Source organism: Neodiprion lecontei, chromosome 5 (assembly GCF_021901455.1).
Source record: "Neodiprion lecontei isolate iyNeoLeco1 chromosome 5, iyNeoLeco1.1, whole genome shotgun sequence".
Taxonomy (NCBI): Eukaryota; Metazoa; Arthropoda; class Insecta; order Hymenoptera; family Diprionidae; genus Neodiprion; species Neodiprion lecontei.
Window position 1 is genome coordinate 1,345,957 of NC_060264.1, and position 26,997 is coordinate 1,372,953.

Sequence of the window (26,997 nt, forward strand, 5' to 3'; positions counted from 1 at the left end):
ACGCGTCAAGATTAAAAGGCGCGGTGTCCTCGGTATTTTAACTCCCGGAAGTAGCAACACTCCAAAAATACTCGTGGGGTAGGTACCCACCTTCCGTTACGCTTAAGAAAAGTTTTCAAGGCTCGTCAGAGAGCTGGCGCTTAGACGTTCAATATCTCGTCAGTATCCCGGCTCGGTCTGCAGTTAGGTACGGAGTTTAAGCTCGCCGTCAACTCCGGAGTAAGCCGTCTTTTCATCCTTTCTATAACCAGCGTAATTCCCTTTTTCCCCACCGTCAGGCAAAACTGAACGTGATTTGGTTGGAAAGAAGTGACGGATTAACGTGGAAATATTGAATATAGTGGAAAATAATAACAACGATAACAACCGAGGCAGTGATATTATATAATTTTATTCAACAAAGTGTAAAAATAACGTCGAGTACGCTGATAGTTGAGGGGATTAAAGACCTTGTTTCACCGTAATGGCATTGTGAGTCGCCGCCTCTGTCTCGCCGAGTATCCAAATTTTACCGAAAGTGAGATTTACAATCCGGAAGTGGCAAGGGTCCTACGGTTCGACGATCTCGAGGAGGCCGCTCGGTCCAGGACTAGAACGGACGAGGCACAGCGAAAAGCGGTGTGGCAGTGTTACTCGGCGAGGATGCTTACGCACAGTCATAGCGATGGAGAATTTCCCATATACTCCCAAGGTAAGGTCCGATTCGCTGAGTCTTTCACCACCAAACAGAGGCGTCGGGAAGTCGTTGAGTTGGATAAAAAATTTCGAGACCATTACGCGCATTGTTGAAAGTTTTTTTTTTTATATCTCAAGGGTGATATTTGTTTCGATCAAATTTAACCGCGACAACTTTATTACGTTGATTTATGATGTTGTACCTCCGAATCCACTGTCTCGTTTTCTTCTTCGTTCATTAACGCCGAGCGAGGAAAAGTAAGGAATCTCCAAAAGGAGCTTGGACTGGTGAATCGATGAATTACGGATGTCCCAAAAGGCCGTTAATTTCCGTCAACAGGGTTCCCTCCATCTTTGACGAGGCTTTCGCCGCGCGAGGAGGCTTGATAAACGGCGCAGGAAATCATACTGCTACACAGAGGCGGCATTCCGTCTCGAGTTGATTAACGCCACCCAGGACCTAATCACATTAATGCGCTCCTCCAGCCCTCGAAGCTTTGAGAACCTGGGCGCACGAATTCGCCAGACAATTTTCGTACACAACTTGTGGAAAGCTCACACGCGCGAATACGGATGTCCGGAATTGTGAACAAGCCTGCCGATGATCGGTAAACTCTCTTTCGTAGTCATAAATCCACTCACCTATGCACGTGATCGAAATTTTTAGTGACATTCCGATTTGTCTACCTGGTCAAGCTCTGTGTCTCTTTACCGCAGTGCAGCTGACTCAAGAATTTTCTAGAGCACGTAATCAGCCCATCGATTTCAAGCCGCTGCCAAAAGCTCGTGATTTTGTCTCATACCATTTCGTTTGCTAAGTCCGAAAACAATCTCCCACAACTCCGAGAAACCAGGGTTGATTGTAGAACCTCCCGAATATTGGAGTTCGACAACAAGTTTCCATTGAATTTTGAAACCAGTCTGTAGTAAATCAACAGACTTCGACCCGCTTCACTGGAAAAGTTTTTATCCGACGTCTTGACAGCCGTTCTAAAATTGGGGAAGTTCGCTGTGACGAAAAGGTGAAATGATTCAAAGCAGACTCGTTTTTTTTTTTGAGCTGATTTTACCCCGCGTCCAACGATTAATCCTCAATAATTATAATCACTCGTTAGCTGTGACGAAGAAAAATCTAACTCAAATAAGCCTTGATATTAATATATCGTCGGCACTTGTCGCGGGGATTGATCAGGTATTTTAACTATCGACCCAACTTCCGGCTCGTAAACATCATTAAAGTGCTGTGACTCATTGTCAGTCGAGTAATAGGAGTTGAAAATGATTGCTCGATGCCAGCCCAGCGATTAGAATTTATTAGACTTTGTAATGATGCGCGTGCAGATTGTAGGATGAAAAACGTGCCCCTCTCGCGGCGTTTTTTGGAATGATTACATACGTAAAATAATCTTATCTGTTGGCGAAGCTGCGACAGTATGCGTGCGGTGACATCGTGAGCATCGCGAGACATCGGAAATCTGGACATGGAATCGCTGGGAAAAATCCACACGACGAACTGGATCATCGATCAAGATTGATGCCGAGTGACTCATTGTTAGACCATGCTGGGTTTACCAGCACTGGTTGGTTGGAGGACAACGTGCGCTTTATCACTCGGTGTGTAACGGTAGATGATCCATCACGATTTTGTTTCCAACCACTTGGACAACTCGATTTTCATTGTATATTTACAAGTTCGTTCAAACGATGGTTCCAACTCCTTCAGTTCGTTCGCGGAGTTCGTACCTAATTACATCTTCGAATAATAACTATACGTTACACACACACACACACACACACACACACACACACACACACACACACATATATATATATATATATATATATATATAGGTGCTAAAAAAATATTGTCCTCGTAAAATAAACGTCATTGAGGCGAGATTATACGGTGAAACATATCGTGTTCGTTGTTGATTCGAAACGCGGTTAGAAATATATTACTAATACGTCCAATAAACCGATCGCAATCAGAAGATGACAGAGGTAACAGCAGCTTATCCGATTTCGAATGTACAATTTTGATCAACACTATATCGTGAATTCTGAGTGCAAAAGACACTCTGTTTGGTCCATGTTCACCTGCCCTTTTCCTCACGGTTTAAATCACTGGAATTTGTCACTTCACCACGAGCACTCGACTCCTTCTTATCCGCTTCTTTCTCCTTATCGGCCACTTGAACCTTGGCGGCGTCTCGGTCCGGTCGCTGGTTTGCGACGTCCTCCGGACAGCCATTCTCGAAAATCCCCTTACACGCTTTGGAAACTCGTTCCCCAAGTGCCGCTGTGAATTTGTGGGCTGAAGTGTCTTTCACGGTTTGCCTCAACCAGCACGTTTCGATGTGCGTCTCGCAGCTTCGGTAGTGTTGTGAGGCTGCGACCTGCACGTCGACGGTGACTTCCTTGTACCCTGAAAAACATGACATTAACGATCTGTCGGTCAGAGCTCCGCTCCATCAGTCTCTCGATTAAACTCACGTTTGTTGAAGGCCGAGGCTGTTTTCCTCAGTTCCCAAGTGTGATGGTTTCCCAGCTCGACTGTCTGTCTACTCCGGACGATGTACTTGCTCCGTTCTCTTCCGGGGTTTGCAAACATCGTCCTCGTCGTCTTCGACTGGGTGTACAGCTTCGGTATTTCTGTAAAAATATTTCACCGGTACTTTGGTAGCTAAGCTGACTTTTCGTCGAAACTGTAATTATCTGAATCGCCGGGATACAGCGCGTTGTCATACCTGGCGCCAGCGTCACGGGATCGTCGTCGAACATCAGGTAGAAAAACATGTTTCTGAATAAGAAGGAGGCCTGGTCGTTGAGGGGCAAATGGGGACCGATTGGATCGAGGTACTGCATCATGTCCAGATAGTCCTTGTGTTTTCTGGGCACGATGAACTCGTCGATGTCGACGCTGGCCACGTACATGTAACTTTTGTGGAACGAGCTTCTGTAGAGGCAGTCGTTGAGGGCCGCGAATATACCGTCGACTCTGAGGTTTTTCTCGAATATGAAGTAGGGTGGTAGATCCCAGGGTAGAATCGTCGCCACGCCGTTGTCTCTGTAGTGTTCGAGCACTTTTCCTACCCTCGATGAGATCGACCGATTGTAGAAGGTGAAGTGACCGACGCCCATCATTCGATAAAATTCAACGAACTCCACCAGGTTCGTAACCCTGTCGAAGTTGTGGTGCAATACGGGAACGCACACAGCCATGAAGTTGGTGGAGAACTCTGCCATCGATATGCCGTTTTCTGGATAGAAAATCGGTACGAACGAATCATTTTTCGGCTCGTAGGAGTCCGTAATATTGCCGGGAGCGATAGTTATCTCGTAGGGCAGATGCTGCTTGGAGTAATACTCCTCGTAGTCCATTTTCGCCGACATTGTCAGATCGCAGAGTACGAAGAAGGCGCTGTAGTACATGTTGAAACCCTCGGATATGGCTACTGGCTTCGTCCGAGTCGCCTTTTTTTTCTTTATCAGAAACGTCTCGCCATCCTCGGTCTGTTTACCTCGGTACTTGTAGACGCAAGTCACCGGTGGATTGTACCTCGGTAGTATCGCGATGATTCTGACCTGAAAACGAGAGATAAATACCTGTCGCGCATTCCCTCTCCTAACTTGACACCGTCACTGGAAGTAAGAAAAACAAATCACCACCACCACCACCACCATCACCACGACTACCACCACGTACCATCGCCCATGTCGTCTCGTTTCCGATTCCCTCGTGTGACTCTTGCAAAATTTGCTCTGGTCTCGTGTCGAGATAGGCGGAATATATGTGTCCCTCTTTAACCGACGTTTGCTTCCATCCGGTCGACCCGTTTGTTTTCGGCAGGTATCTCATTTCCAAATCCAGCATGTCGCCCAGGGATGATTGCAGGTTGTAGATGCTCGACAGGCTGCTGTTTCTCTGTGCAACACGCATCGTCATCTACTAGCACTACAATTACTTCCGTTCGCACATGTTACCAGTGTGCAGACGGTTATAACTACTTGGTAAATCGACGTGTAACTGCATATTTATTTACACAACCGTGTATTTATTTGTGAAAATCGACGTCACCTACCTTGGCTACGTGAATCACCAGTCCAATCAGTCCGACAAACAGCCCATAGAAAAAGATGAATTTCAAACGCCGGGAGATGCAGGCCCAGGCGGTAACCTGCGGCTTTTGAAACAGCGGGTGGTACTTCACCATTATGCGATTATTCCGAGTTCTGGACTATTAAACTGTGACGAAATTCAACCCGCAAGTAACGGTCAGAAGTACACTATTCATGCCGCACGATTCACGGCACGCTGCAACTGGCTCGCCTCTAATCTGACCAAAGATTAAATTTTTCTAACTCCTGTCGCTTTCCGAGTTCTTATCAACCCATCGAGCAGATAAAGCCTCGACTCCCCTCTCCAACACTTATAGCTGGACTTTCGTAACGTCCGATCACATATTTTCACCGGGACATTGTCGGATGACATCGAAAGTTATAAATAGGAGCTCACGTTTGTAATATCGAGACGATGATGAGTGCGTAATGAGACCGTTGATGACACGTCATTTTTCTTGCAAAAGCAGGTTGTGATGTACTGCGGAGTCTGCGATCACACGTATCGATCTGGTTATGATGAATTTTAACTTGATAAGCTCTCAGAGTTTGTCTAGCTTGGCGTTTGTTGGTGTCCACGCCAGTATAATATTGCTATGTCGTAACCGACTGATGATTTAATAATCGAAATTAGGTTGCCGATAAGAACATGTTATACCTGATGTACATACATGCGTAAATTCCCAAGTCATATCTGCCTTCGATCGGGGTATTGCAACTAGCGAATTCCCCGTGCAGTAATTTGGTCGTTAGTCCGTTCAGTAGGTGGATAGGTACCTACGCTTGATTGGAAAGCCTTATCGTCGTTGAAAGACGCGAGGATGATTTACTCGTCGATGGCATGCGGAGACCGATAAACTCGAGGATAATGTCTATTTAGTACTGGGATAGAAAGTTGCTTTGTAATTAACTGTGTGGGATTGCAGATGGCGGTGATGAATAATGTAAGCAATATGCGCCATATCATATATTCACGCAAATCAATCAGATACGAAATCGCGACGCGCATGACAAGAGTCTTTTTTCACGTCCATTCCACCTTCGAACAAATTGACGGTGATGACTCGTATTGTGTTGGATTTGCGCAAATAGGGAATCCGAGCGTGCGACGTGCTCGTCATTTTGGATGTCTTCGTATCAAGCACACGTCCGAACGGCGCGTCAGGTTAACTAATCAATCGGTTCGTCATTCCCAAGCTTGTACGTGCATTTATTGACCTTCGTTGTTCGCTCCGAAGCTCCTCTTCAATCCGGCGACTCTGTGTCACGGTGTGATTGATTGGCCATTCTTATAACCGACGTCGAAACCCCGGCCATATCAGTTCTGAGCACCTTATTAACGACCCTCCGTAAATTTTACTGCCTCGAAATATTCCCTCGAATCTTGATCAAGACCCCGAAAAATCAAGGTTGAATATTCTTTTGAGGAGGGAGTTCCGGTAATCCGGAAATCATGGAGAAGTTCATTTTGACTGCTGTTCAAGCAGAGCCACTGAGCGAAAAGTCAAACTCTTAATTTCAGTACTCTTTACTTTACCAGGATGTATAGATGTAAAGACTCTGCGCTGAACTTGGGGAGCACAATGCCTTGACACAAGCACCCCAAAATTGGCCTGGTAATCTCTTTCGTGAAACGGCGAAAATGTCATTCATTTCAGTGAGAAGTATTTCACCTCTCGAGGGGAGACAACTGCAGAGCAGGATATTTTAATTCGTCTGCCTAAAGTTCATCAGCTCATCGCACCGGCAATCTTGCTGAGGAAAATCATGAGAGGGAAGAACGCCGCGTAATTAAACTTGTCGAGATTATTTACAACAACGCATCAAGCTGATTATATTCTTTACTTTTTAAATATTTAAAAAAAAATTTATTTTTCTGTCTATTTCTCGTTATATTTGTACAAAAATAAGGTTGGACATTCCGTGCATTTTACACACTCTTACGTTGTATCTATATATAGTTATAACAAATGGGGATACAAATAACGACTAAACAATACATGGTCATATCAGAAAAGTCAACTACACGTGGGCGAGGATAAGTAATTGCAAAGTTGAGAATCAAATGACCATAAACGATCGGTCTTCGTTACCAGTACTTGTTTCAAACACATCATTCCAATATCTGAATCACGCGGTGATTCTCTCTATGATTCGAGGCTTGAGATCACTGTTTTTCGTCCGGAAGATGCGTCTTGAAGGCGAAGCCCGGATCTTGGACAACGCCGATCTCGGCGTAATTCGATTGAAAATCGCCGGTGGGCCCGTCGATTTCTTCCGGTTCGTAAGACGGCGTGTTTTCGGGTCCAGGCTCGAAGTCCTGAATGTGGGCACCGTAGTCATTGTAGTCGGCGTTCTCCCCGTTGGCCTTTTTTACTTCCGACCAAGGTCCGTAGAACTTGTGAAGAACAGCGCCGTGCCAGGCGTCGGCTTCCGGGCCTGTCGCATTTCCAGTTGAGCATAATTTACAGCGTGATTGACAAGAACTTGAAATGCGATTAGCGATCGAAGCGAGCCGAGAACTGGCAAACCTCTTCCGATTTTACAGTACATCGAGGACGATTTGTTGCTTACCCAGAGCTCCGTCACGAACGGGCGAAGCCTCGGAGATGCAGACGATCGTCAGGAAGAACAAGGCAATCAGAACGAAGCGATCCGACACTACGAATGACGGGTGCGTCATTGTTCTTGGTCTGTCAACTGCTTTTCTCATGTTCATGAGGAAACTGGTCCCATTCGAGAATCAGCCGAATGTTATATACCTTCGTACCCTCTCGAATATTCCAAATATTGACATTGACTCAGCGCGTGCGAACGGCGGCACGCTAAATTGTGATAACATGATTAGGAAGATTTCGTTTTTGCGAACGTCTAACCGTTTTTACAGCTTCTCTTTCGAGCTCGCAAATTAGCACCCTAATCAGTTATTCTCTGGTCAAATCGTGATGTGTGGGAATAGGAAGAGGATTTATGCCAAACACAACTCAACAAGAATATCTATAAGTAAATATGAAATTTAATTAACAGTGTATTAAATAGCGAATACACACATTTAACGAATATTTACGTGGAAAAACTCATCAGTAGATACGAAGCATTATCGTTGATGACTTGGAAATATTTGTCAATACTGGTTATAAAAATTGAATATAAAAAAAAAAAAAAACAAGCTACAAATATTAAGTAGTAATCGATTAAAAATTGTCATTATATAGATATATATATATATATATGTATAATATAGGTACACAGAGTACAGAATAAATGTCATGCAGCGCAATAACTTAGACGGTATACATTGCAGGGCAGTTGGTATTCATTCGTTATGTTCTTCCCGGTCTTCGGTGATATGAATTAAGCGCGTCGTTTTTCAGCGACCCCAACCAGCGCTGCAATCGTTATTTGGTAGTGAAAATTAGTACGTCGTTGGATTTATAAATCAGCAGAAGTACTCGGTAATGGTCTACAACTACTTACCCAGCCGTTTCGTAAAGAGGGACGGAATCCCCGTTGCCATGGTCAGACGATGACGATTTCGCATAGCCGTCGTCGTCTGCGCCATAATCATCGCCGTCGTCACCTGTCAACGGACGTCGGTACCAATAAGACGGAAAACCGTAATAACGTGAGTCTCTGCCTTTCAAAATCTCCTGACCGTCTAGAAAAAATGTCCATTGACAAGAATAACAGTTTGAAACGTAAGTCGTGCGTATTGAAAATTCGTATTGTTGTTTTTTTTTTTTTTTTATTGAAACTTCGATTGAAAAATGGATGTCTGATTCCCTACAGTTGAGGTACCATTTTAACAGGTTAATTCTTACCGCCATTCTCGTAGTCTGGAGCTGGTTTAGCTGTGGCAAAAACGATTATAGCTAGTAGCACAAAGACGGTGAGGTTAGCCATGACTTTAATGCGACGCGTTGAAACGATACAAGTGCGAAATAATTGCAGTTGCTTCGTGAATTCGACCGGGCACGGGATGGTTTTGAAATATACTGAGTTACCGGTAACGGCTGGGACATTTATATACTACCGGTGGTTCGATTCATAAGTTCACTGAAACTTGTTAGCGGAGATTTTCCACCACAGTCGCGTATATTACATAGTAAATTTATGTCCGCTAATTTGTTTGACCTGCGGTTATATCGGAGATGCTAATAGTTTAAGGAGAATGCGGAACAGTTGACAAACGCCTGCCGAACAATGTCGGCTACCGGGACGCATCTAAACATCTGATGGCTTCGACCAATTGTCGCGCATTCCGGTGCCAAGCGTATTTGCTTGCTTCTCATGCTCGCTTGGCTGAGGAATTAGCGCCTTGTTATTAACGGCCAGATTTCACAGAATTTGATGTTGAATATCATCGTTATTTATACCACCGTATAGTCCGAACAATCATTCAAGCGCCGGTCATGGTATACAAGAATCAAAGAATCTCTTCACGACAAGGAGCAACGTTGTCAGAAAAGTTAGCGCAGACTTTGGAAGTATCTGGAAATGTCTTCACCAGCTGCTCCGCGACGAGGCAAACGTACCTTGTAAATCAACGCCATTCGCTGACAATAAAATGATTCTTTATAAAATGTCAGAACTTGGAATCTATCTATTCTGTACGTTAGAACACGGCGTGCACAGCCGGCCATTATCGTTACACTAAATTATAAGGGCTGAAGTACTTACACTTGATAGCCGTTCCACGTGTTTCACTGGCATTTCACTTCCGTTATCAAGATCTCTCGAAGGTACGAACGAGATAACTTTGATTTTCGCATCAATATGGTCGAAGAGACGCGTGTTTGAGTCAAAGCGAATGTTATAAGTATTCTTGATGGTGATTATGAAACTCGGAAATACCCGACTCGGAAGCGTTGTAACGTATGTTCAGAATGCGAAAAGCGCTTAATTGGGATGGTCAATAACTGGCGGAGCCCCGCCGACAAGGAAACACATTAAGCCAAAGTTTAGCGTGTGAGCCTGGCTATTCAAACCATAAAAAATCACACCTGAACCGCGCGTTGAATCTTCGTGTCGCAGTTGCTTCATACTTATAGCAATATAATATTTAACCAGAGATAAATCCGCAGAGACAGGTGCGAGCGAATATCGAACTTGGCCTCCTTTCATCATCTGCGTTTTGTTCATCTCAACGGTACCGTTAAGACCGAAATTAGTGTTGCCAGTTTGCGTCGTGCATTCTTCAACCTGAAAATGATCTCCTTGTCCTCGAGCAACTAAATCTGTCATCGTACTCATGGGACTTTGAAAACAGTCCGATATTTAAAATTTGTGTAATCTAATTCTCACGAAGAATAACTGGATCTGACAAAACACTAAAGCCATATGTCGAGTTGTTTGTCCACCGAGTCTCGGAGTGGAACGAGGTTGACTGCTGTTTGAATTGCTCGAGCATAGTGTGCATATTGATCGAGTCTACTTGCACGAAGGTAACTTGTACATACCTGAACATTCGAGACAGCCGGAGAAGATTTAAGGGAGGATCTACTACGCTCTGTCGAAAGGTTAGTCCTGCAGTAGCTCTTGGAATCCAGCGGATTCGCCGGTTCGCGAAATCCTTTCGCGGGCGTTACGGTACCCCAAAATCATTCCAATATGTGTGCGATTCATCGGAATCTGTCTGTAGGGACTATAGAAAATAAACGAAAACTTTTACCCAAAAAATTACATGGAACACCACGAGATCTACTAAAGCATTGGAGTGAATCCCAAACAATCCATTCATCGCTCGGTCGATTCAACCGCATCAGTGTCGATGGTCGAAACAGAGGAGATGGCATCACGCGGTCCGTTTTCGAAACATTTGTCACATCGGCTGGCTACAGCGCGATCCTTGTTACCAAGAGATCGTCGATACTCTCTGTTCCGCGAGTGACCATGCAGGCAGGCTTACGGCATTCGTATTTATTATTGAATTATTCGCCTTACAGGGTCGTAAAACGGTGATTTCATATCAATTCGTAATAGCCCTGTGTGTATGTACGTTGGTTGAGGGTAAACTTCTTCCTGTCGATGAACGTTGTATGTCTATAGAAATAAGTGAGCATACATATAGAGTCGTTATTTTTTTTTCCACAGAATCTGAGCATTGGTTATTCATGTCGTATATTATGTACGGGCGGAACAAACGCATGCGTTATGTACATGGTGTGGGTAGATGAAAATCGATCAAATCTTAACGGCAGGCGAAGAGAGCCGTTGGTAGAATGCCAAGATCCCGAGGAATTCCTTTCCGCGTCTGTAGCACCAGCAGCAGCTAATGTCGGACGGATTTTCAATCTCATTTACGTCACGCACGAGTGCGTCGCTATATACCCACAGGGGAATACGCGCACGTATATATAGAGACCCAAGTACGCGCGTCTAAGTCATGGACTATTTATGTGTGTTCAGACCTGCGTGTACGATGGGTTGCGAATTTTTTACACAACGGCACTCGGGCGTTCCTTGACAAGGAAGTACTCATCCATCTACGGGGAAATTTCCGGCGAAACGGAGGAAAACGGATGCTGATAGGCGGATGGAAGTCGGAACGGGGTGAAACCGATAACGCATCGCCCTCCTGGATTATTACGACGACCACGAAGCCCGCGGCCAAAAAGTGAAGAGAGTTACTACATCGGAGCGCCTGGGAAATCATCAGCCCGTTTCTCTCGCTGTCACATTTCAATTCCCACGCGCCACTTCGCGCCGATTGTTCTACCACGTGACCAGCGACTGCCTACTCTCCTAACCCAGTACCACCGGATGCCATGGTTCAAAGTTTTGCCATACGCGTACGTTATGTATCTACACCCCGGGTGGATTTTTTCTCGCATTCGTGTATTCTCGTTCCTGCAGGAATATCCCACTCATCAAATTCCCTTTACTGTTAACGAAAATATGCCAGATCTGCAGTTTTTCCTTGGTGCGGAAGACATCGGAGGTATCGTGACAAGGAATCCCCGTCTCCGGAAACAATTACTGGATGCGAAAGGCATGCAAGGTCGGTAATTACGGTTAACGGAACGCGCGCATGGACAGCCTTTGACAGGTTGTCAAAGCCGAAGCCGATGCAGTGCAAAGTACATTGTGAAGGTGGGCGTGGCTCGGGAACTTTAACACGGAGCAACCGTGAACATGACTCCTTTACTCACTGCCGGAAGGGATTGAAAGACGTTTCAGTGGGTATCTCGGTCTGTGCACTCTGCACTTGGTGACTTGAGACATTTCAATTAGACACCGTGGTTGACTCGGATAGGCTTGGATCCAAAGCACATTGCCTTTGCTCGAGCGTTTCAGTTCATGGATTAATATGTGAAAACTACGTTCGCTTTCTCTTAACTGGGGCAAACATTACAAATCCCTTCAAAATTATACTGTAAGAATTCGTAAGTACCTAGGCGTTGCAAAGTAACTGGAAAGTATCTCAAGAACTTTATGAACGCTCGTACCCGGGGCTACAAAAGTTTCAACATATTTCTGTGCGTTGAATGGAAACTTCTGAACTCGTGTCGCCTGAATTTTGATTCGCGAATTATACTCGTACGTACAAACGAGTTTAATTTGCAACAAGTCACCTCTACCGATACCAAATGTAATCAAGAAACTCGCGATTCTCTAATGTCAAGTGACGATCTGACGTCGTTACACCAAAAAGCACCCACTCCAAAGAAAAAGCAGCACACTAGTGCCATTGACGCAAAATTAGATAGATTGAAAACACGGAGGTGTGAACCATCGGATAATCGTCAGGAGGTCAGGTCTCGGTTTGGAAGGTGGTTAACGGTGCGTGACAGTGTCCAACGGTGTGAACGCAAGGGTGTAGGCACAATCATGCCGGGTGATCAGACGACAAAGGAGAGCTTGGAGCTCCGTGGGGATCCGTAAGGGTGGGTAACCGCCTGTTGGCGGCTCGACGGTATGGCGCCCACACCCATCATGCCAAACAGAAGGGGAACCTACCTACCGTCGTTCGCTGTTGCACGTATACCGGGAAAATGCGCCTTGGGGCAGTAGCGGGTGCGGAGGGTGAAGGGGAAGCGAAGCCCGGCAAGGTGTGTCACCGACAACGACAGAGTCGCAGTCGACACGCGCGGCGATCGCCTCCCGCTGCCGGAGAGGATGATAAATAAGGTGAATCGCCAATCGGTTCGTGGTGTGAAGTCATTTCTGAGAGGCTGGAACGTCAGCGGAATCGGATTCGGTCGCTTCGGCCGATCCTGAAAGTGGCCGTAACGAGGAGGGAGGACTTGAAGAACTCGAGGGATCAGACGTCTATTATTCCGTTCTCGTCGAGGCGCTGATCGTCTTCCAGAGACTTCCGTTAATGTTATTACCGGCAATTATACATCGATTAACGTGATAATTTTAGCGCGATGTGTGCCGAGACCAGACCATAGATAATTCCCGTTCACCTTCCGAGCCACGTGAGGTCAAACGTGAGCCACATCATCGGCGAAATTGAGCATCATGTTCTTAAGAGGATTGGGTGCTGGGGGTCGGGGTGTTGTTGGTTGTGAGTGTACCAGGAAACCGAAGTGCGGAGCAGTGAATACGCCCGGTGATCGGAAGATTAAGTCACGTCGAGCTGGTATCTGTTTGCAGATTAATAACGCACACACCGATACGCAATCTTTCTGGTTGCAAGATAACACGAGGCCAGCCTAACCGTGTCCCCGAAGGTCTATCGAGTCTACTGTTTCAAGTGATTTTTCGGCAGTGGCACTACGCGACTAATCCTCTCCGCGTTTCTTCAGTTGCGTAATGCACGCTCACCGCGATTTTCATCGCGAAATTTCGCACACGTAACTATCGGCACCGAGCGGTTCCTCTCGTCGATGATCGGCGCGTAATATTTTAATGAAGCCAAACGAAAGTGCCTCGAGTCGCCTGGGGTCATAGTGGTTCTCCAAATTCATTCGGGATACTGGTCTCAGTTCTTAACGAGTGATTCTCGCGCGCGCGATCATCGCTGGCTTGGTTCAGCGACTTTTGGATATTTGGATTACCGCCATGACTGCGAGGACGGGGAGCTTCTGGAGGATTGGAACCTTCAACGATCAAGGTATGCTTTACTTCACAGTGCAGTGCCGGGCAAGTTGCCGACTTACTATGCTTCGACGATCGTCGACCGCTGGCAGTTGTTCAATCGTGAAAAGGCAAATAAACGATGAAACCACGTAGCACCGATGCATAATGATGGTAAACAGTAATTGCAACCAACTCATCCATAACAAGCAGGACCGCGCGTGTACTTATTAGCTCGTTAAGCTGCAGCAGTGGTGCTTCGCGGTTTCCAGACACCTAGAGGCGGGTCGATAGATTATCTCGAAACTAGAAAGAAAGGATTGGAGACGTACTTAAGAATCGAGTCTCTTTGACGCTGCGGTGATGGAGGTAGGTTTCTCATCTCGGCAGAACTTCAAGCCCGACATTGAAACTTCTGAAACTCACGTCGTAAACATTTCGCAAACCATTATGAAACAACGTTGAAGTGATGTAATGAGCAGATTTAAACAGTGCTTTCAAAAATTAAATTTGTCTTTGTCGAAAAACGAATTGGCAATCCTTGGAAAGTTATTCAATCTCGTGAGCAGGATGAAACTCGTAAAACGTATCGCAGAGTAAGAAGGAATTCTATCTCCCGGTGAATTTTCACTGTTTGAATCGAGAATTTTGCCACTTAGGAATCACAATTTCGCCTGAATATCGTACTTTGACGTTTATCTTCCCTGCATCTGGTGTCGAGAAATTACTCCTGACGATATCAAAGCAGATATTCCGACGGATTACAACATAACTACAAAGATGTTTCGCGGATTGGCACTTTTGCGAATAAGTGCCTCCGTAAACTGACTTGAAAATCCGTTCCACCAATGTCGCACATCATTAATCCTGCAAGAAATCTTTTCATCTCGGGTACAGGACGATACGCGAAGAGTTGAGTTCTGCGGAGTGAAATCGATGCCCGAGATCTTCCTCGATCGTGTTATTCATGCGTCGCAAAGTCGCTTCTATGTCGCTCCTGTCGTTGCTGCAACTTCTTCTCCACTTCCAGAATATTTCGGTAGAGTGAATTTTCTTGTGAAAAATTCCTCCATTTCAACTTTTATCTTCTACTGCATGAAGTATCGTCTTTAGTTACGTGATAAATGTCTCACGGAATTCTATAAGAGACCGAATATCTGTGCGAAAGTGATTTTGACCGGATGATCTTCTTAAGCTTGGGTTATCTATGAAGGATTTATACCACAGGGTCAAGATATCCGGAAGACCGGAAAACTGATCTTTCTGCTAAATATTTAAGGATCATTTAATCCGATTAAACTACGTATATATCGTTTCAGTTTTTGCTGGTCGTAAAAAAAATTTCGAGGTGATGAACCGTTTTACGCGAAGACTGTAGAGCTTACAAGTTGCGAAACGATTAAGAAGGGAGAATGCGTTGTCTGTATCTTTTTTGATCTTGTTGAGTATTTCGAATGCGCTGGGATGGGTTGTGTCTGTCTCAGATTTCTCGAAGGGATAGGAGGCCGCGCTTCGTTCAACGTGAATTAAAATTGCATCTACCACCTTGATCCAAGCAATTGGCCGAACCACGGAGAGTGTGTCTGAAGGAATTGGAAAAAACAAAAGACCGAAAACTGACACTTCAATTTGTACTAAATTAATACAAATTGGGTGGCACGAAACACGGATGCGGATTGAAAACGGTAAAATCTAATCCAGAACCAACCAATATTCATCCGTCAGACTGCAAAGTTCGGAGCTTTTGAACTTTCAACTATGCCCGACCGAAGTCAGCGGTGCGAAATGAAAATGACTCCATCTTCTTTTGGGTGGCTCGTTGATCGCGGAAGAGCGTAAACACCCCCGGAGCTTGGAATCGATTGATTTTACCGTCGAGAAAAAGGCGGTATGAAGAGGGTGGCTTAAGGGGAGAATCACGGAGCCAAGTTACGTGCACCAAGAGGCCGCAGGGCGCCCGAGAGTCGAGCGAGTAGCAACCGAAAAGCCATTTTCCGCAGTCGAGCGAGTACACAGGTTACATAACAAGGCGAGGATCGTCCCTCCCTCCGCCGCCTCGTCAGCGTCTCTACCGAAGTGCCTCGCTCTCTTCATTGTATTTACTTGGAGAGGACATTGTCTCGAGGAATCCCTCGGGTCTTCGAAAATAACGGGCTTTGCTGTATTGGTCTGCTCGATTGAGGGTGTGGGCACTTAGCGTCAACTTTTTATGCAGTTGTGGAACAGTTCGATCATTCCATTCCATCAATTTTCACTTATCAGTTTCACTTACTCAGGGTGACGAGACCAGAATGAATAAACAGCAACCAGCAATGAAACAAACTACAGGAAAGTTTGCCTTGACAGTTTGGTTTTAACATGGCGAATCATTCGCTGTTGCATGCACCAACTTTTGTGTCCGTCTTCCTCTTGTGGTGGGAAAAAAATTTCGAGGTTTCAAGCTGGGTGAAGGTCTGAACGGGGAAAAAGGCTGAAGGAGACATATGATGATAGTGAAATGAGGATCGGGGATCGGGTGGTCGAGCTTTCCACACGCGGAAAGCTACCGACCGACACGCAAGGTCCCAAGCTGGTCGTTTGTCACCGAGCGCCAGCGGCGGAGAACCTGCCAAACCCAACCGCGACATCGCGTTGTATAATATGCTGATGCGGTCGAAGCATTCATCTTCATCTCCGGGGGGAGCGTGACCTTCCATGAAGCTGTGGTTGAACATCACGTTCCGATCGAAGAACCACCGTAACCGGTTCGATTCTTGCCACATCTTGGTTCGACGCGGTCGGAAAGCGGCGCGAAGTCGGACTCTGGTTCGATTCGACGAGTCGGATCCCACGTGCATCTGGAGTCAGCCATGCTTCGGCATCTTTGCACAGTGCGCCGGTTGTCCGATCTCTCTCGGCTTCTTCGAGAATAAGATAGTCTTTCAGGATCTCGCCCGCCTTCTCTAACCCAGCGCGTACTTCTTGTTACAATGATTCCACTATGCTCTCGCGATAAGGTAAAGCAAGTCTGGTTATAATTACGCCAAGTGCTGTGAGCGGCTTACTTGGCTTCACTTTTACGCTTGAATTCAGTAACGTTCTGATTATATTCTATGGTTATACGCTGTAAAGCTTAGAGTCGAGAGCTTGGGACCAGGCGAAAGCTCCACACTCTTCACACTCGTCAAACTGTTTCATTGAAAGCTCTGCCGTAAGATACCGCGCCGGATTTTATGGCTTGTTCTGTCAACATGCATGTTCGTTTGAGTTGCAGTCGACATAAAGATCGATCTAGTTCTCTAAAAAAATACAAATCATACCGAGAGGTTGATCACTCGTGAAATCTGCTGGTGTATACTTTTCCGAATATCTTGTGAGATCTCTTGAAATCTTTTGGAATCATCTTAAATTTTCCTTCGAAACGGTCCTTTGAAATTCCATGAAATCCTCGAAACCTTTCGATATCTTTCGAAATCTCTGAAGTCTTCCGAAACCTTTGTAATCCTGAAATCAGGTGTACATAAAAATCGATGAGTGATCAACCCCTCGGATCATACTTTTTCGGCACAGTTTTCACCGCAGCAGTTTTTGCTATGAACTTTGTTCGAATCGCGGGTGAAGTTTGGGTTGCGCCCGCTGTATCATGGAGCAGAAATCCAGCCTTGACGAACATCAGGTTTGAAAATTGATGGCCCCGAGTACCTCGTGGTTAATTCACCATGCTGTATCGATCCACGCCGGCCGCAGGATCCCGGAATCTTTCCTTCGTTAGTGATTCGTTAAATAATAGAGATGTGCGTGCGCTTGGTGAGTCGGAAACGTGGGTTTTACCCTCCCGGAAATAGATCTCTCTTCCACAATAAATATCCCGTTGATAATAACAGTCTTGCCTTGGTTTATCTCTGTTCCCTATTTAATGAAAGGTGAATGAAAAATTGCCGGCATGCGATCCTCGCAGAATTTCACACAGATATTCGATTCAACTTTTTTCTCTTCTTCTATGTTCCAGGTAAGGACTATTCACTCTATGTACCTACATTACAGTCGAGCGCTTCGTGTACTCGGAAAAACTTGGTGAAAGAGCTCGCGGAGTCTGAATGATAAACTCATCTCTTTGCGCCGTGTTTTAACTAGGAACAAAGAAAGGTAAGGTAAACTACAGGAAGTTTGGTTCGAGTGAATCTTTGCATTGCGCATAACTCTAGTTGAACGTTATATATATTTATATATATCCTCCGGTACTTGAAACCTTGGCTGTATTTTGTTGGAGCATTTTTCACTATGTCTATCCTAATTCGGTTGGTTTGATGAGGACGTTTTTCAAATTTATTTCAGAAGGTTTAAACTTTCGTCTACACCTTGAAGATTTCGACAGGTGCAATTAATGTTTCGGTCTGTGCTTTAAGCAATAAAATTGTACACTCGATAGTCTCGGAATGATTTGAAGTGATGATGTCTGTTACTTTCTCTCTCGCATTCAGAATAATCATCGCGTGAGTATAAAAATTGCAAGAAACATTTCATCGCTGAAATGAAGAAAAATACGAGAAAGGAAGAATAAAACTCAGGGCGAGAAGATGAATGAACCAAAGTTTTTATCAAATTTTGATGGGGACATGATACGCCGAAACGTCCGAACGGGTGAGAGAACCAAGGACCCTCGGTGTAGTCCAACTTCCGGAGTTGGCCTATAGTTTGAGAATTGAAGGGATAAACTTTTTCGCCATTTTCTTCGACATCTGCAGCAGCTCAAACGTCATTTTACCACCCTGGTGGAAAACTCGTCCCCTACATTTATTGGATTTAGGGTATCGGCTTTTCACGTCCCGCACGCTTTTGTACAACAGCTGGCACAATAGGCGAGCCTCTATCTCATCCGCGAGTGTATTTCCTCCGATTTCTCCGCCTGCAGTTTCCCGGCAGCTCGACGTTGCACCGCAGCTGATACACACCTACCGCATGCACCCAGCGAGCTTCGAAAGTCTTTATCGCCCTTTCGGCCCATTCAGGAAAACGCGATTTGCATATCGCGCGACAGTTTCGTAGTTTTTCGCAACGTCAACTTTTCCCCCGGTCGCTGTGCCGCCGTTCCAAAATTCGGCGCGAAAACTCACCGCCGAATACAGGGATTTATCATGTATATAAAGTATAACGGTTATCCGGAATAATAAGGTCGTAGGTATGCATGGCTCTTTTTTACAGCGCGAGCGGTTTATTATATGTATGTATGTATATGAATAAAAACAGAATGATTTTTCATTCCCCCGGAGATAAGTTATCATCGTGGGCGGCGCGCTCATGCCGAGGGTAAAAAATTCGACGCTACGGCACTTTTTTTTTTCATCTGCACGTTACACATTATCGTACCCTGATGCACGGTGTGCAATAAATACTATAACTCGCTGGAAGTTAATAGATATACTAATACTGTAAAATGTATGAACGAAACCGTAAATTACGGTTTATCTGAAAGGGAGGCGCTCTAATTGTTTCTCTCTCAAATTCTCACTGTCAGCGAAGATTTCACCAGACTTAATCACCTATCGCTGCAGCATTAGAATGGTCCTTATTTAGGATGCTGACGAATCCCCCCCAAATTAACTTCAAATAATTCGAAAACAATTTTGTCAGATTTTGTCACCGAAGTTTCTTGTGGAAATAACATGTGAAGAACTTCTTGTCTCAGTATATATTGTATTGTAAGAGTAATAATGGTCCAAAAAATCTGTAACTGCTATTATCTGGAAGAAAATTCACATTATCAAACCAGGCAATCTACACGAATTGCACTTCCTCTAAATACAAAAAAAAAGTCCGATTTCTAGGGTCTGCAATTCGTCTATATTCTCTGATATGATGTATATTTTTTTTCAGATAGTTAAAACCTCGTAGTTGCTGATTTTTTGGAATATTATTATTTTTACCTTGTTATTGACGCAAGAAAAAATCTGAAAAAATTAGGCAATTGTTGTTTAATTATTTGAAGCTGATTTGGGGAGGCGGAGTGGAAAAAAAGTGGAAAAAAAGGACACCCTAAGTAAGGACCACCCTACTGCAGCATGTTGAAGCGAGATATAGATCAGCGAAAAAATGCCTGCAGGCAAGTCCGTCGGTACGGAAAGATAGGATAGAACAGTTTGGAGACAGCTAATTAGCCGATTGTATCCCGAGTGAAATCAGTAGGACATTTTCTCTTCCCGGAAAGACAAACCAAGTGATTATCTTTCGCCCGTCTCATATCTCCGAGATTGTCTTCTGCAGACGGTTTTCCAAGTTTTTCTAATATCGCTTTTAAATCGGTCCTTCAACCGACTATACACGTCGGTTGGTTTCACGAAGGTGGAAAGGAATTTGAGAATGGTGAAAAGTGATTTTGCGGGTCCTCGAATTCCTCGCGATATGACAAATTTTCCGTACCGATTTCCACCGACTTTCCAGACTCGACAATAAAGATCGGGACGTAAGCATATTTTTTCGTAGATTATAAACTTGGAGGCAACTAATTTCGCTAGTCCGATATCACGGCCGTTATTCTTGCCGCAGTAAAAAAGAGCAATTATAAAACAGTCCAAACTTTCGGTTTCATGTAAACCTGAGATATTACACGTATAAATAAACGAAAGCGAAGCAGGTAATTTAAGATTCTACGATATTGTTTAAACAAGTACACAGTTAAATATCCTCGAATCGCACATCGCTCGATATCCCTATTTTCTTTTCAAGACTGTGTCCCGCTTTGTTTCTAATTTTATTTTTCTTGCCGGAGATGAAACGCGCTCTATACGAGACTCGGAAACATTGTCCGGGCGTTTATGGGATCCAGGCTATTATTTCAGGCCCCGGTACCGTAAACGAGGGTCGACCTTCGCCCTCATTTTTTTTTTTTTTTTTGTTTTTTTATTTCTTTAAGACGCGTTACGCATCGCAGCAGCGAGAGATTCTTAATCGCGGTAAAGATCTGATGGCGTCTGGGGAGGGATGGGAAAAACATCGCGCGAGATTGTTTTCTTCTCTTAAAACTAATCGGCGTTACTGTAACGCGCAGAGATTAATCGGCGTTCAGCCGGGTGTTTCACATGCGTAAGCCATTAAACCGAGTGATTGAAGCCTCCGGGCCTAAAGCCCTAATATCTCACGTCGAACTCACAAGCATCGAATAAAAATTTCACCCGTAACGGAGAGACTTTTAATAATCCGTGATAACCGGCGCCGGATCAACGCATCGACATTTTTACGAGATTTTTCTCTTTATGACTCCGCCGTTATATCGTAACAACGAATTATTTTATATCTCGTAACTCTGTGGAGGTACGTGGTGGCGGATTGCCAAAAACTGGCCAAATTGCCTGCCATAGTTTATTTTTTTTTTTCAAACGGGATACGTGTGGTCCACCATTATCCAAGGGCAGGTCTCTTCGGACGTCGGAACAAGTGAAACTCCTTCCATAACACTGGTTAGTAAAAATTCACTTTTTGTCTGCAACATGAAAAGTTTGAACTGATTATGTTAGGAAGAAGGTTTAGTATGATAGAATTGATGTTAGAGTATTTTAGATACGAGTAGTTTTATTGTAATATGATTTTTTTAGTTTTTCTGAAAAATACAGTTCTTAGGAACGAAAATGAGATTATGTCTATTGTTACGGCACACCGGTCGAAAAAATTTTTTAACAAGGAAGGTGCTTACTAATTTTAAAATACCCATAAAACCATATTTATTTTCATTCGATCAGGTCCAGTTTTTGCGTTGCATCTACTACCGATAAAATTCAATGTTTATCGTTTTGACTTACCTTTTTTGATTCGGGGTGTTTTGTTATTTATTGAAACTAATCAACTGGTATTTACAGTAAATAACAAAACACCACGAATCAGGAAAAGGTAAGTCAAAACGATAATCATTCAATATCAACGGTAGTAGCTGCCACCTAAAAACCAGAGCTGATAGAATCAAAATAAATATGTTTTTGTAACGAGCGGAGATTACAGGTATTTTAAAAATTCATAAGCATCTTCCTTGTTACGAAATTTTGCTGAGTAGTGTAATTCGTCTGTCCGAATTCCGTAAATATCCTTTAATTATACAGAGTGATACCTACTTTATGAGCTTGGCTAATGCATCGTTTCAGAGTCTCCTTCTCATTCCCTTTTTCCCCCACGACGTAACTTTCGCTTCAAACTTCCCGGCCCACTTTTTTTTCCCTCTCTTTTTGCTGATATCTCTGCTGACGAGGAAATAATTTATCGGAAAAACTGTATAACCGACTTCCACCCTTCCCGCGATTAGGATTATATAAATGAAGCCAGAGGGTGATGATGATGATGTAGTTTCTGGCTAATGGACGTTACTGCACGAAAGAAGATTCGTAACAACCATCGAGGGGGCGACTGATTGATTGATCGATCCTCCTATTCGTACGTTCATTCATTCATTCGTTAATTCATTCATTCGTTCGTTCGACGATAATCTAATAACCGTAGGTACCTGCACATTAAATTTGCTGATAAAAGCCAAAGCCGACGATCGTTCGGTGCGATTTGGGTATAATAATAATAATAATAATAATAATAATAATAATAATAATAATGATGACGATGATGTTGATGGTGAACGGAAAGGAATGAAGAGCTGAACGAAAAGAGGGGAAATTAATTAAACGTATAGGTATAGAAGCCGGGAGTAAGCAGCGATAAGAAAAGTGTGAAAAGAGTTTTTTCGCCTTGATGGTTATCCGGATCGTATTTGGATCCCAACCCAGCACCAGCAGCAGTATTATCAGTGTACCGACATCAGCGACAAGCCGGAAGTGATAAATTAATGCCTTAATAAGAGGACGGCGATCTCGTCGTTACGTTATCCTCGGGCTTCCGTTTTCACAATTTAATTTCCTATATATATATACGCACCGTCATTCGATGGTATCTTGAACGCTCGCCGCCGACCGCTGGATAAACTTAATTACACGGAATTATCGGTCGCTTGAGAAAAGCAGGAAAATATGTGATCCTCGTATTTTACCGAACGTTTTTCCTTTTCTCTGTCGCATTTCCTTTGCATCAAATAATCGACCTTAAGGAGGGGAGGATACAGCTTGGACGGTCTAAAATCATACCTATTTTGAAGTGTGTTTTTTGAAACATTTAGAGCAATTTCAGTTCGAGGACTTTATTGTTTATAGTATCGAGAATATTTCAGAATTTTTTCATCGAAATTAACAACAAAATGGCGGCATGGCGCGTATAAGTAGCGAACAACCGCGTTTTCAATACGGTGGCGAAGATTACTCGGTCAATTTTTATCCGATCCACTTGAAACTTTGACATAATCTTTAAAACCTGTTTATCGATTCGAGCTAGTGGCTAGATATTTGAATTTCAATACCAAGACTTTTTTTCAACTCGAAGAAATTTTTCTATCCGTGACAAGTTGGAGAATAACGTCAGGAGATGCCCAGCCGTATTTTGTTATTAATTTCAATGAAAAAATCCTAAGACGTTTTTGAAACTGAAAATAATAAATCCCTTGAACCGAAATTGTTCCAAGTGTTTTCATTTTCTTTAAAATAAAGCTCGTAAAAATCGGTATGATTTTATATCATCCGAGCTTTACTCCCCTCTTTAAATCGAAAAACCCGAAATTTTTAAGCAGCCAATGAGTCGGTCTCGTGGTTCGTTCGGCTGACCGGGGCTCTGTCCAAGTTAAGCAACGGTAGCGAGTCTCGGTCCCCGGATGGGTGAACGTGTCGCCGTCTCAAGTCCCTCCTCTCTCTTCTTCTCTCTCTCACTCTTGGTTTCTCGGCTCGCCTGCCTTTCGTTTCTTCTCTTCCATCCCCCTCTGATTGTACGCTACTTCTCCATTGCTCAGGAGGAATCAGCTCTAATCGGAGGAATAAAAAGTTGGCCGATCCACCCCGATGCGCCTCAGTTAATGGTTCTTCGGCACTAAATCCGTCATACAAGTTAATTTTTTGTTTTCAAAGTTTGTTTCATGTTTAAATTTAGCCAGTTTTTGATTTTCAGTTTCAATTGATATCAGCTTGATCAATGTCCGACTTACATATCTGGATTCAAGTAAATAACGCGCGGTAAACATGATAAGGTTTCTCAGAATAATCAGTATCAATCGGTTGTTAAGTACTCGTGGCCGACTCGTCGAACGTAAAGTCTGAACAAAAATTTGTCGAATTCTACTTATTCTCAATTCCTACGGATGAAGAAATTCCAAGGCTATAATTACTATTCGGTAGATGGTCACAAGTTTTAACAATCTTGAATGGATTTTGAATTATTGTCAAAATTTAAACGCGTTCGAAAATAAAGTCTCTCAAAATCCTCTAACAATTAGGTATATTTTTATTTTTACACTCTCCAACGTTAGAGAGAGAAATCATTAAAATCGAACGAATAGTCCGCTTTCTTGTGACGAAGGAAAACAGAAATGATTTCGCGGTGTTTAAATTCCGTCAATCCTCATTTTGTACGAAAATGTGTAACTGTTTCAATTCGCGTAAATAATTCAGTTATCTACCGGAGCCGCTCGACTGAGGGACAACCTAAATTTCGCAACCTATTTGTCAGTTGTGTCCATACGACTGTTCCGACTACGCCCAATATTGTAATAAGAAAAATGCGCACGCCTTCGATGATAATTAATGAAATCCTTAGACATTCACTTTCGAAATACGCCCATATATTTATCGTACATTATACCCACCCAAGGACTTATGGTGTGTATAGCTATGGATAGATTATTATGCAAGTTACACCTTCCACGTACGTGGGCTGCTTGTGCACGTCTGGAATTCGCAAATCGTGACCTAACCGTAATAATCTGGAGTTACCCCGAGTGCATACCTTCGATGATGACCGATTATATCCGTCTCGCTGCTAATTCCAATCAACCGCATCGCCGTGACTACCGAAACTGACCGATTATCGTACACGTCACGAGTCACGAATAGTGGAAGTAAAAGGGGTTTCTCCGTTTTCAGGGTCAAGTTGAAATCGTCCGGCTTGGTTTTTTCTTATTTCTTCGATTACCAGTTTAGTTTAATTACCGACATCTTCGATGCTTGCTCGCTTTATTCAATGCTATAAGCATGTTTTCCCCTCAAATACTTGCCGATATTCTTCTTCAATAAATTTCGAACAACGTTGATGCGTTCTCTTGTAAATTCAGGGTGTCTAACTGTCAGGAAAATTTGGGAAACCGGCAATTGCAATCGCGAGATTTTCTACGCGTATGGAAAAACGGGGAAATAATGTCGCAGGGAACGATTCTTTGAAATGTTGAAAATTACTTTACCCTTGAGGCAATTGAGGGGATTATTGCGAAAAGGGTACAAGGGACAAGAAATTAGGGTTTTGTTGGGAATTTTAAGAATTGATGAATCGATAAGGAGCACCACGTAAAATTTATATGAAAGATATAAACAAGTAGTAAATACATTTGATACTCTCAGATTGATGTTTCTACTTTTACGTTTTTCGAAATAATGGCTTATCCGAATCTTCCGTTAGTTCCTTAAAATCAGAGCGTTTATTGATACGTTTGGTAATTGAGCTTGAGTAACGTTAAACAGAAATAAAAGTCGGATCATCTTAATTAACGACCGAGACATTCGATATCTAATTTCCTTTAAAGTTAGGTTGAAATACCTTTTGAAAAATGTCTCTATTTTCGTCTGTAAAACGGAGAAAATGCGAGTTAATTATATATCTAATCGATACGCCAGAGAACCTGAAATTATCGGTGCGAAAAATCCTATCAATAATCAACGATCCATCGGTTTTTTAATCTGCAACCGATACTCGTAAAAGTTGTAACAAATAACGAAACCCTCTTGAAACGATCGATTAATTTTTAACTCAAATAACATTTTACTCACAAGAACGAATCGGCGTTTGGAGCAATGTTTAAAAACACGTATCAACACGCAGGCAACCAAATCGCCGCAACCGATACCGTCGCCTGAATAAAAATCCGACAAGAACCGTCGCTGAACGCCCTTTGAAAGTGGCGGGCAACAGCCGTCGTCTGTTTCTCCATAATCCCGGCACGAGTTCGCGTCGCGTCCGCCAGGCGTCGCCCTCGTCGAATGGCCGCCTTTCAGTTGGTGCGAAGCCTGGCTAGAAGCAAGTATCGTCGCGCGTACGGCGCGTCGTTGTTTCACGTAAGAAAGAAAAAAAAAAAAAAATACGAAAACAAATCGGTACGAGTCTACTACGAAGCTTCTTGGGGCGGATTCGCGTTCCAACAAAGCCCCGGCGATTCGTCGTCGTCGTGACTTAATATCGGTGAGAAGCCGTCGCGTTGTGCCGCGTCTGGTTAAAATATTAGCGTACATGCACAAGTGCGGATATACGAATCGCTTCTTTTCTCTCCCTCTTTCGTCTTCTCGCGTTTCATACATTCGCGAGACGAGACGAGAAGCGACGCGAGATACTGACTCGAATCGACGGTGAATCCTTATCGCGAGTCGTAAACGCCGAAAACAACAGAGCATCGCTTTATTTCGAGTCGAGTCGAGTCGGGTCGGGTCGAATCGAGTCGAGACGAACGGACGAAACAAGGCGAGGCGAGGCTCGAGAGGTGAAGAATAATATTCACGGCTCTGCAGCCGGCGTCTTCTTCCTTCGCCTTTCATACCTGCGCTGCGTTTTCCGTCCCGAATCGTAGAGAGGCGAGCGAGCGACGAGGAGTGCTGCACCTGCTCCGAGAAATACGTACTGGAATCGAGTTTAATCTCACGGAAAGCGTCGAAACGGTTTTTCTCTTCCAGATCCCCCTGTGTGATCGTGTTGTGTTTTTTGTTTCCATCCCCCCTTATTATTATTATTATTATTATTATTGTTGTTATCGTTATCGTTATCGTTATCGTTATTTTCGATACTCTCTACGTTCTCCCGATCATTGATCGATCTTTTATTACTCGACCGTGTGTGTGTGTGCGTGTGTTTTTTTTTTCTCCCATTCTCTCTCTCTCTCACTCTGTGCATCGTGTGAAAGTGCGTGCAAAACGATGCGATCGTCATTGTTTTCGTCATCGTTAATGTTATTGGTGCATACATCGGGCTGCCTCAACCTCGTCGTCGTCCGTCGGATAAAAGAGCTGCAATGACAACGTCGGCGGTGAATTACAGTGATGAAGAGTATCTAGAATTACATATACGTATACGTGTATATATGAATCGATAATC

The 26,997-nt window shown here is 43.8% G+C and overlaps 3 protein-coding genes across 10 annotated transcripts in view; 1 reads left to right on the plus strand and 2 right to left on the minus strand.

Annotated features, from left to right (window-relative positions):
* The window catches only part of LOC107217655 (phosphatase and actin regulator 1), a 153,848-nt gene that overhangs the window by 10,280 nt on the left and 116,571 nt on the right, over nt 1–26,997 (plus strand). Inside the window, exon 1 of one of the 8 annotated variants that reach the window (XM_046742144.1) lies at nt 12,930–13,855. The exons of the other annotated variants lie outside the window; for them this stretch is intronic. Coding sequence (XP_046598100.1) covers nt 13,804–13,855 — 52 coding nt within the window. The 5' untranslated portion in view covers nt 12,930–13,803. Of the gene's footprint in view, nt 1–12,929; nt 13,856–26,997 lie in introns of those variants that run through there. 8 annotated transcript variants of the gene reach the window in all.
* Nucleotides 805–5,009, minus strand: LOC107217659. Its single transcript, XM_015655273.2, has 5 exons — nt 4,758–5,009; nt 4,382–4,600; nt 3,423–4,260; nt 3,169–3,327; nt 805–3,100 (listed from the first exon to the last, which is right to left on the minus strand). The coding sequence occupies exons 1-5, from the start codon at nt 4,887–4,889 to the stop codon at nt 2,769–2,771; spliced, it is 1,680 nt and encodes a 559-aa protein (XP_015510759.2). The 5' UTR covers nt 4,890–5,009; the 3' UTR covers nt 805–2,768.
* LOC107217657 lies at nt 6,653–7,509 on the minus strand. Its single transcript, XM_015655272.2, has 2 exons — nt 7,369–7,509; nt 6,653–7,233 (listed from the first exon to the last, which is right to left on the minus strand). Exons 1-2 carry the CDS (start codon nt 7,505–7,507, stop codon nt 6,962–6,964), a joined length of 411 nt encoding a protein of 136 aa, XP_015510758.2. The 5' UTR covers nt 7,508–7,509; the 3' UTR covers nt 6,653–6,961.

What these genes read in the sequence shown, in the direction of transcription:
- LOC107217659 (XM_015655273.2), bottom strand. Translation starts at nt 4,889, where the DNA reads ATGGTGAAGTACCACCCGCTGTTTCAAAAGCCGCAGGTTACCGCCTGG. An exon ending in TGGTGATTCACGTAGCCAAG is followed by an intron (nt 4,601 to 4,757) that starts GTAGGTGACGTC and finishes CGTGTTGCACAG; the next exon opens with AGAAACAGCAGCCTGTCGAG. An exon ending in AGCCTCGGCCTTCAACAAAC is followed by an intron (nt 3,101 to 3,168) that starts GTGAGTTTAATC and finishes CATGTTTTTCAG; the next exon opens with GGTACAAGGAAGTCACCGTC.
- LOC107217657 (XM_015655272.2), bottom strand. Translation starts at nt 7,507, where the DNA reads ATGAGAAAAGCAGTTGACAGACCAAGAACAATGACGCACCCGTCATTC. An exon ending in CGTTCGTGACGGAGCTCTGG is followed by an intron (nt 7,234 to 7,368) that starts GTAAGCAACAAA and finishes GAAATGCGACAG; the next exon opens with GCCCGGAAGCCGACGCCTGG.